Source organism: Hibiscus syriacus, unplaced genomic scaffold, assembly GCF_006381635.1.
Source record: "Hibiscus syriacus cultivar Baekdansim isolate YM2019G1 unplaced genomic scaffold, ASM638163v2 tig00110858_pilon, whole genome shotgun sequence".
Taxonomy (NCBI): Eukaryota; Viridiplantae; Streptophyta; class Magnoliopsida; order Malvales; family Malvaceae; genus Hibiscus; species Hibiscus syriacus.
The window spans coordinates 1,369,522-1,380,457 of record NW_024062890.1 but is presented as its reverse complement, the minus strand read 5'-3'; the positions used below and the strand labels follow the sequence as shown (position 1 = coordinate 1,380,457).

Here is a 10,936-nt window from a genome sequence, read left to right as displayed (position 1 = left end):
TTTTAAAAAAATTAATGATCATTTTTTATTGTTACATAATTTATACTTTTATAGTTTTACAATCTCTAAATCTTTTCGCCCCGATCCAATTCACATTCCATCCTTTGTTTTTGTTTTGCTTATTCTTTTTATATGTTAAACCAAGGGGAAAAAATAGAAGGAAATAAAAGATTTTTTTTTAGAAGAAAATAAAAGATTCTTGATGGCACCGGCTTGGGATTCTTATTTGGTTGATTAATTTTAATTTTTTAAAGTTATGACCTTTTATTAAAGGAGGGCCTTGCTTGGAATCGAAAGGGCAATCTTGAAAAACAGATGGGGTGGTGTTGCTGTTGATGTCATGTGCTCTCTTTGCTTTTCTGCTGGTTGGAAAAACAAAAGGCGAGAGCTTTCTTTTCCTTTTTGCTGTCTCAATTTTGTTTGGACTCCATTTCACTGTCATCTGTGGAGTTTTTGGATATCAATTACTTGGACTGAGAAAGACTTTTTTTTTGTTTTATTGGTAAATTTAGTTATTTTTTTCAGTTTATAATTTAGGAGTATTCATTCGATATTTGTCGAGAAATTTTCAAGTTGGATTGTTGAAATATTGGTGGGTTTTTGGTCTTGATCAATACTTTTTTGTTTTTTGTTTTTCGATTTTGGATTTTGGGTTTTAAGCTTTATCCAGCTCGAAAGAAATGAAATTGTGATTTCTTAATTTATTCTTTTATATATCTTACTGTTGGATTTTGATTTCACTCTTAAGTTTCTAGATGCCTTGAAATTTTAAATCTTGATTCTTGTAATCTGTTTTTTGGGCAAAGCTTGAACTTTACTGTGTACGTACGAGTATGATAGTATTGATCATCATATTGTGTGTATTCTAGTTACGATTTATGTATCCTTTGGATTACTCTTATAGTTCTGATAAAGTTATTGCCGTTCTTGCACTTTGAAGATTTTGGACAGAGGTGGAACAGTATGAAGAGTAAAATAAGGATTAAACAGCCGAGACGAGGTGGACTTAGGTGGGATTTGGAGCAGATAATGAAGTGTTTATGCACTAGAGAGCAATTAAGACAAGTAGGAAAAAATGATACCTTCATCAGAATCCCTTTCTGCCAAAGATTATTCGCTGAGTGTTTTTTCTTCTAAAGTTGACGTTGCAGAGAAAAAGCCAGATACTAGGAATATAGAAGAAGCTGAATTGTCTCTGCGCGAAAGTAGTTCACTTAATTATGAGGTCTGCTTCTTCATTATTTTCAGCTTTCAAGTTGATATCTGGAGTGATTTTGTTCGTCTTTGCCATTGCAAGTCCTCAGGGTCTGTACTTTCACAGTGAAAATTGAGCAAGGCATATTGGTTTTCCTAAATGCATATCAAAATTTAACTCACTACTTCTCAATTCTGGTTTTAGGTCTATTTTATGTCTATTGAAGCCATCTTTTCCTTTATTTGTATATTATATATATATACACACACACACACATACATATATATATATATATATATATATATATATATTACTTGTACTATTAATTAAGTGGCTTTTTTAGGGATTTAAACAGAACATTGTAAGTGCATTTCTGAGCCATCTGGTTAATCTACTTTACTCACAGCTTTGGATCTTTATTCAATCGAGTTCAGTAAAAATATGCCATTATAGAGATGCTAATGTTTGTTTACTCTGCTATGGTTTTGGAGTAGAGTTATTATTTTAACTTTAAATTCCATATCTTTTTCTCTTTGACAGTATAAACCGCAAAAATTGTGCAGATTCTGTTTGGTCATGTTTTTCAGTAAAGCTGGAAGTCTGTCCATTTTTAAACGATGAGTAACTGGTTAATGCTTATATAATTACGGTCATTTTTTCTTTTATCTAAATTGTGTCAGTGCCATAGTTTTGCTTCTTGCATCAGGCCATTTTTAACTTTTCGTCGTACCTTTCTCATGTGGTTGCTTAGTTATCCCCGCTCTCTTTCTGACGCTGCCTGTGTGAAAGTGATCATAGTATATGTGTCTGAAATTTGCCGTTATTTGTGTTGTCTTTTATTTTCTAGTAGTGTACTCATACCTGGCTTTGCCATTATTTCCCCCCCCCCCTAATTAGTCTATCGCATTGCAATTAGTTGCAGTAGTTCTTTGATCACTTTAATTTACTTTCTTTCTGGCTATGGTATCTGCAATTTGCAGGAAGCTAGAGCATTGCTAGGAAGAATTGAATATCAGAAAGGAAATATAGAAGCTGCACTACATGTGTTTGAAGGAATAGATATCGCTGGAATAACTCCCAAAATGAAACTCACCCTTGCTAAAAGAGTTGATCAACGTAAGAGGCGATCTAATGACTATGCTTCTCCACCAATGTCTATCCATGCCGTTAGTTTACTACTAGAAGCAATCTTTCTCAAAGCAAAATCATTGCAGCATCTCCAAAGGTTTAGAGGTAATGTTTTATTTTTTAGTACATTGATCTCTTATCAACTCTTTAATTGTATGGATTAAGAAAGCTACACTTGAGTGCTGTTTTTGACTTGCACTTATTTTTATCTAAAAACTGCTATTGTATTCTAGCTTCTCTTTCTATATATGTACATAAATTCATTTTTATATTCTAGCTTCTTTGCTATTTGGATGTGGCTTGTCAAATTTGTTTTCTTGGAGCTCATCGTTAGTGTTACCAATGACCTTACTGTTTCTCATCTTCGTGATTCTCTTTCTGGGGCATATGACAATTCAGTCATCACTGCATGGCTAATGTACATTTCCAATCATTCTTGCAGAAGCTGCTCAAAGTTGCACAATCATTCTGGATATAGTTGAATCTTCTTTACCAGAAGGCTCGCCTGAAAACTTTGGTGCTGACTGTAAATTGCAGGAGACTCTAATCAAGTCAGTTGAGCTGCTACCAGAATTATGGAAATTTGGTGATTCCCCATATGAAGCAATCTTGTCCTACCGGCGGGCACTCCTCCATCAGTGGAATCTTGATGCAGAAACTACTGCGAGGATTCAGAAACAGTTTGCTATTTTTCTTCTGTATTGTGGAAGTTAAGCAAGCCCCCCAAACCTCTTCAGCCAAATGGACAGTCCATTTGGCCCTAGGAATAGCATAGAGGAAGCTTTACTCCTGTTAATGATACTATTAAGAAAATTTTCTTTGAAAAGAATCGGATGGGATCCATCAATTTTGGATCATCTGTCATTTGCTCTCTCCATGTGTGGGGATTTGAAAGCTTTGGCTAACCAAATAGAAGAACTGCTTCCAGGGGTTATTAATCGCAAAGAAAGATACAAATATCTAGCTCTCTGTTATTATGGAGAAGGTGAGGATTTGGTTTCTTTGAATATATTGCGGAAATTGTTGCATAGTAGCGAGGATCCAGACTGTGCTCCCGCATTGTTAATGGCATCAAGAATTTGTGGGGAAAACCTAATCTTGCAGAAGAAGGGATTAATTTTGCTCGTAGGGCCCTAGAAAGCCTGGATGACGAATGCAATGAGTTGGAAGGTACTTGTAACCTTTTATTGGGTGTGGCTCAATCGACACATTCAAAATCAGCCTTATCCGAGTCTAATAGGGTTTTGAGACAGTCCGAGGCCCTTCAATCCTTGGAAAGTGCATGGAAAATTACGAGAATGAAAGACCCAACTATTCTTTATCATCTCAGCCTGGAAAATGCAGAGCGGAGAAAGTTGGAAGCTGCTCTTTATTATTCAAAGTTTTTGCTAAAACTAGAAGGTGGTTCTAACATCAAGGGGTGGTTGTTGTTGGCTCGCATATTTTCAGCTCAAAAACGTTTTGTGGATGGTGAAACTGTTCTCAATGCTGCCTTGGATCAAACTGGAAAATGGGATCAGGGAGAATTATTGCGCACCAAAGCTAAGCTTCAAATTGCACAGGAGCAGTTCAAGAGCGCTATTGAGACATATAGTATTCTTCTTGCAGTTGTTCAAGTGCAGAGGAAAAGTTTTGGTTTTGGCAAAAGGCTTCATAAGGTCCGTTGTTTAGTTCTTCCTACCAACCTATAATTTTATGATTTCTCTCTTTTTGGAGGAATCTGAAATGGTTCTCCTACTAAGTTAACTTCAAATGCATCGGTTTCTTAAACTAGACAGGTAGATAAGTTAGAAGGTAGATTTTCAGAAATGATTGTCGGCGATCATTCTTCTTAATGGATCGTGTTTGACTGTGTGACTTGCCAACACTTGGACATGTGCATGATAAAAGATTGAGGCTTATTAAAGTTAGAATGTTAGGGTGTTAAATAGCCTTTTATAGCATGGATGAAGGAAACTATGGTTTGCCAGTTTCAAAAGTTTTTACATCCTTTTAAACTTAACAGAAGCTCTCTATGTCCTTAGAACATTAAAAAAGAGAGCCGTTGGAGTGTATAATGCTCTTTCTTCATGTCAAAAGCCGCTTATCTTTTTCAATAATCGTTTACAGGATCATTCTTCGAAAAATTTTGAACTGGAGATATGGCATGATCTAGCTTATCTCTACATAAGCTTGTCACAGTGTCGAGATGCTGAGATTTGCCTTTCCAAATCGAAGGCCATCAGTTCATACTCTGCTGTTAGAAATCATGCCACAGGTAAGTTCATTCTTCCCTTGATTAATGCTCTTGTCATTATACAGTCCTTGAATAAATGTCTCTAACGGGCGATGCCATAGACGTATCAACACTATTCTCATTTCATAAGACAATCCTTTGTTTTTGTATTTTCCAATTTTTGATCGAGCTAAAAGGCTTCTTCCGGGAAGAGTTGAGGGTCGATTACCTAGTTGAATAAAACATCTTATTTTTCAGGTTTACTTTACGAGAGAAAAGGCTTATTAAAAGAAGCTTTGAAGGCTTATTGGAATGCTTTGGACATGGACCCGAATCATGCCCCCGAGCTTGATATCTGCAGCTGTTGTGATGAGACAAGTTGGCGGCCAATCCAGTGCAATTATGAAAAGCTTACTGATGAATGCTCTCCGAGCTGATAGAATGAACCCGTCGGCATGGTATAATCTTGCAATGCTTCACGAAGATGAAGACACTCCGTCGTCACTATACGAAGCAACTGAATGCTTCGAGGCCGCCAGTGTTCTTGAAGACTCAGCACCTGTTGAGCCATTCAGATAACATAATACACCTCTGCCTGCCAATTTTCTGAAAATCATTCTACACATTTTGTCCTGACAATTGCGTTGTTCTATGTTCATGTATATATATATATATATAATACAAATAGCAATATGATATAATTGTTTTCTTCACTCCCTGATTTGATTGTGTTATAATTCCATTGCAGCCCTGATTCTGCAGAAGATATTGTAGGACAATTATCTTATTCAATTATAGGAGATTTGATTTCCCTTTATCATAAATATTTCCCCAAAAGTTTATTTTCCTAAAGAGATTCACGTGTGTAGGTTCACCTAAATTGATGGAGAAGTCGTATCCAATAATGGTTTTGATCTCAAGTAAAAGCTCATTCACGAGTAAGGTAGTCAGCATTTAATACTTTTTTAAACATGGAAAGTCATTAAATAAATGGTAAACTACGCATTTAGTACATAAACTAGCAATTTAAATATGTTTTAGTACTTAAACTTTCAATCTTTCAAAATCATACCTAAAATTTAGTTGCTATTTCATTTTAGTACTCTGCCGTTAAGTTTTGAAAAAAATAAAAGCCTAGGATGCAAAACACGTTTAGTACCTAAATCATACTTAACTTTTGCAAAAAAAAAATAATGAAAATTTAGGTACTAAAACGGATCAAAACTAATAGTTTAGATACTAAACACATTAAGTTTTTGACGATGATGTATTAAAATGAAACAAAAAGTAAAATTTCGGTATGATTTTTAAAAAATTAAAAGTTTAAGTATTAAAACGGATCAAAACCGATAGTTTAAGTACTAAATGTATAATTTACCCTTAAATAAAAGTTAATAAAAGTTCAGGTATTAAGCTTGCATGGTCTCAAGGATTTGAAAAGATTCAATGCCAATTTGACAGTTGTGATGTCTTCTCCATGATCTCCTCTGCGAAGTCAACTCAGAGGCTGATCGTCTCGCCAACCTTTCCCTTGCTCAAACTATTGTTTTCTCCTCTATCGGACCAATCTTCCTTCATGGCGTCTTACAGTTCAATGCCAATGGTGCTACTGATTTTATTATCTGAGCTGTAATCTTTACCTTTTTCCATTCAATTTTTTTTATTAAATAAGAACCTTATGTTATCTTATTCGAAAATGACATCAGTTAGGACAATATTCGATATTATATCATGACAATCATATGCAAAATACAATAAGAAAATATTAGAAGTCCATTGATAGGAAAATATTAAATGAAGTCCATTGTTCTCACATTGTTTAATGTCAGAACATGCAATGCATGACCTGAAACAATTAAATTAGTAGAATTCTGAACAAGAACTCCAACACATAAATTAGATTACATGTCCCGTCTATATTGATCTTGAGCCTGTACAATTTTAATAGAACTTTTATATTATAATAAAAACTAAATGATGTGATTGCTTAAATTTAACTGAATTCGTATTATTATACACGTATAAGATGATATGAGATTAATATACTTTAACACTAATTTATTATATAAATTTTATTTTTTATTTTATACAATTGAGTCGACTTAAGACAAGATGGGGACAATTATAAACAGACAAAACTCAAAAGCTTGTAAGAACGAAATTTAAGAGTGTCTCAACTCTCAACGGATAGCGACATGTACCAGATACGTTATCATCCGTTACCCTTTTCACTTTGCCTTTTTGAAAATCTAAAATCTTCTGCTTTGAAAATTTTTCTTCCTTTTTTAAAAATATAAATTTCTCTTGTGAACCTAAAAAGGGTTTTGTTTATTTTTGTATCAATTTTAATTTTTGAGTCCATTCACTGTAGCTATAGAGGGATGGAGAGTGGGAAAAGAGCAGAAGCCGGGCCGTCAGCAGGTGTTAGTGAGGAGAAGCAAGCAAGAGAACAAAGGGAAATTAGTGAAAAACCATTGGCCATTGAAATTTGTGATGACCATGAAGAAGAAGAAGACGATGATGATAAGGACGATGGTGGTGGAAATTTGGCTGGTTTTGTTCCCGGTCCTCTCTTTTCTCTCAAGGAACAGATTGAGAAAGACAAGGTCTTTTTTGTTTCAAAAGATAGTCTGCTTCTTTTTCATTTCAATTTTTTGAGTTAAAAACTCTTTCTTTGCCTCGAATTACTTGATGGGTTCTTTCAAACTCCTTGGAAAAAAGTTTGATTTTTCGTTTCTTTCTCCCACCCCATTATGGTGCTGTTTGGTTGGAAGGAAAATTAGGAAAAATGTATACTGTATGCATGCTTATAACATAATTCTTTCTGAACTTAATGAAGTTTATAGGTTTTGAAATGTATACTTGCTCTAAGATACGACTTAACCTCTTTTGATCTAGGATTGTTACATCTTGTAATCCAGCAAAGTTCATTTACTGATTTTTTCTATCCATTGCTGCTTTCATGGTTTTATATTTAGCAGTTGAAATGCTGATTTTCTCTGCGTTTGATTGGGAAAATTTAAGCTATGTAGTATTTCCGCAATCCTTTGTCTTTGTTTGTTGTTTCATATACTGGTGTTAATTTTTAACCTTCATTCTACAATGATATATCAAAGTTTCATCACTGAAATACACTTGTTTCTATACATATTGGGTATGATTATGATCCTCCGAGGATATGAAAAAACTGGAAAAAAAATGAGAACTCTTGCCAGGCAAACATACTCTAACATCCATCGGTAGTCGTAGCTTGAAGGCTTATTTGTGCACTTTGTGGATAATGAAACATATGATTTCTTCTTGGTTATACTCTTGCAGGATGATGACAGCCTAAGAAGATGGAAGGAGAAGCTTCTTGGTTGTGTTGAAGGAGACCTAAATGGTATCTGTTCTCTGCTTTTATGCAGTCTGTCTAGATTTATCTTGAAACACCACATATTTTTATCAATTTATTTTTATGTTAAATGTTCTTTTTTTCTTTCTTTCTGATTTGATAGGTCAAATGGAGCCTGAAGTAAAATTCCACTCCATGGGGATTATTTCTAATGACCTTGAGGAAGTTTCTCATCCATTGCCATTGGATTCAAATCGTGAAGGCCTTGTCCTGTTTACTCTCAAGGAAGGATCTCGATATCAGCTTAAGATAAAATTCAGCGTTCTGCACAACATTGTTTCCGGCTTAACCTACTCGAACACTGTCTGGAAGGCGGGGCTTAAAGGTAAAAGAACCTCCTCTTTTTCTTTTTCCATTGAAACTGCATTAATTATGTTCCTAACATGGTAATTGCGACCGGCATTGTATATATATATATATATGTCTGCACGGCCTAAATTTGACAGAGGACATAGCATTAGTGGGTGGTTGAGTACCGTATAGTCTGCTTTGATTACTGTAGAGTGGCGAGTCATACACATGTTGTAGTCTGCAAGTGTTTTCTTTCCGCAGAAGCATTAAAAAAGCTGAAGCTCTTGATAAGCTTTACTAGCAGGCATAAGCTCTTCTGATTGTGCTTTTCATTGTGGGTGAGGACCTAGATTTTGATTTATGGTTCTTTTTTCAGTTGGTCAAAACAAAGGAATGCTGGGTACTTTTGCTCCTCGACGAGAACCGTACATGCACATTTTGGATGAAGAGACTACACCATCTGGGGTGCTGGCAAGGGGAATTTATTCCGCAAATCTTAAGGTATGTATGTATGTATGTATTATGAATGGAACAATGCATGAATGCCTGCGCCACGGAATTAATGACTAACTGCACGTATAAAGCAAGATTATGTTATTATGTTTAGCAACAGGTTCTTTTCTTATCGCATTTCCTTCATACTGATCGTCAGTTGCCTTAGTTGAATTTCATGCAACATCGATATATGTATCTTCCAAAGGTTTTTAATATTCAGAACATGCAATATCTTGTCTTTGAAAACTTTACTCGCAGGAACCTTTTCTCTCTGTCAAGTGTAGCATCTGAAAGTGTAGCACTAGTATTGCATTTCTGTTCATGCTCTGCAATAATGATTGTACCTAATTTTATATGCTTCGATGCAGTTCGAAGACGATGACCGAAGATGTCACATGGAACTCAAATACGCCTTCGAGATAAAGAAGAGCAGCTAGCTGAGTTTTTGTAGTGTTTTGTTTCTCCCCTATTGCTTGTTTTTCTGGTCTATAAACTACATACATTGCTTGTGGGAGTTCTCAATTGGACTATATGTGTTGAATTTTGCGTGCCTTGCATGCCTCCCCAACAATTCTACTAAAATACTCAAAGTAGTCCCTGCAATTTCCCTTGCATGGCTCTTCTTGCTATGACTTGATAATCGCAATCAAACGTATAAGATCTGTTGGTAATAATTACTACTATAAAATAAACACATTAGTAATGATTGAAAAACAAATAAATAGTAAGAAATAAATAAAGTTTATTGTGTCGTGATAAAAATCACAGTTAAAAACGATTTTGTCATGATCGGTGTAGTTGTGAAATAGATGTTGTTCTCTAAGATTAACATAGTACTTTCATATTTGTAATCCTTTCCAACTATTAACTGCTTAGTATTAATTAATGTATTTCGAACTAATTCATAGGAAAATGAGTAGTTATTCTCCTAACAAGTGAACAGATCTAGAATTTGTTAACACGAGAGTAAACTCATAACACGACTAGTTTATTATCTAAATGAGTTTTATGGTAGATCAACAATTTAACCAATATATTACAGGATGTCGGTAAGTGTTATAGAAAAATAATCTAATATCTTTCATATGTGGCTAGTCCTTCATACTTACGTAGGTGGTTTTATCAAATCTATCTCAGTATAAACTTAATTGTAAAATCATTAAAAACATTTAATAAGCTTAATCTCTCAAATTTAAATTTGAAGAATTCATCAAGTCCATCACAATAAGGGTTACCCAAATCAAGGGATATAAGCTCATTAAGAGTAAGAAACTTAACCTTATTCGTTGGAGAATTCATCAAGTCCGTGTCACATTGGCAACATAAAACTTAGAGTTTGAACATATTAAGAGCATTTAATAACCTAACCAATAAATTTGGTGAATTTATCAAGTCTGTCTCAATAGGACCATCCAAACACTAGGCTACGAACTCAATAAGAGCATTTAGTAGTCCATTCTATGAATTTGTGAATTCATCAATTTTGTCTCAATAAGATTATCTGAACCTGAGACTATAAACTCATTAAGAGTGAAGAGCTCACCCTTATACATTTACATTATGTCATTAAGATAGATAGAAATACACGCTATAAATCTTTCAGACTTCATTTGATCACACTGAACTAAGAAAGTTAAGTTAAACGAATCAAGAACCATTTTCTTATCTAACCTTTTGATTAAAGGGTGAATAAAATTCTTCAGTGTCATCTTGTACTCTAATAAATACTTTATCCTTTATTAGATGTTTCACAAACTTACATCTAATTCATTTGTGCATTTTTAAATATTAAACCTCGTGTTTAGTTACACAAAATTATAATTTTATAAGTTCATAATAAACACAAAGAGTGTAGGATTTTCCTCATAAAAAATCTTAACAAATATATTTTTAAGTTATTTGATCTTTTGTCTGATTGAATAATGAGCTATAAACTCCGACTTCATAATAAAAAAAACATAATTTACGTCAATTTTACAATGCTATACTAAAATCATAGCCACTAATAAAAGTTTTACTTTCATTGTTGATTATTTACCCAATTTGTATCATAATTTTTTTAAGACTATAGGGTATACGACACATTATACTTTTATTGTTTTTGATTCGTCGAGTGAGGTAATCGAAAATTTTGAGGATGATGCTCGAGATGACGTTTAAAGATAATTTTAAGACTTGATAACGAATGAATGTAGGTAATTATGGACTTGATGGTGAT

General features: G+C 34.1%; 1 protein-coding gene and 1 pseudogene across 1 annotated transcript; both read left to right on the top strand.

The window, feature by feature from the left end:
- The first annotated feature begins 274 nt into the window (after positions 1-274).
- Positions 275-5,185, top strand: LOC120143540 (annotated as a pseudogene).
- A 1,611-nt stretch (positions 5,186-6,796) lies between these two features.
- On the top strand, positions 6,797-9,200 carry LOC120143541 (rho GDP-dissociation inhibitor 1-like). Its single transcript, XM_039157839.1, has 5 exons — positions 6,797-7,144; positions 7,857-7,920; positions 8,036-8,257; positions 8,600-8,724; positions 9,087-9,200. Exons 1-5 carry the CDS (start codon positions 6,920-6,922, stop codon positions 9,153-9,155), a joined length of 705 nt encoding a protein of 234 aa, XP_039013770.1. The 5' UTR covers positions 6,797-6,919; the 3' UTR covers positions 9,156-9,200.
- The last annotated feature ends 1,736 nt before the right edge of the window (positions 9,201-10,936 follow it).

Excerpts from the sequence above, each read along its gene's own strand:
- LOC120143541 (XM_039157839.1), top strand. The coding sequence starts at position 6,920 with ATGGAGAGTGGGAAAAGAGCAGAAGCCGGGCCGTCAGCAGGTGTTAGT. Across the intron at positions 7,921-8,035 it reads TGTTGAAGGAGACCTAAATG|GTCAAATGGAGCCTGAAGTA; the intron begins GTATCTGTTCTC and ends CTGATTTGATAG. Across the intron at positions 8,725-9,086 it reads TTTATTCCGCAAATCTTAAG|TTCGAAGACGATGACCGAAG; the intron begins GTATGTATGTAT and ends GCTTCGATGCAG.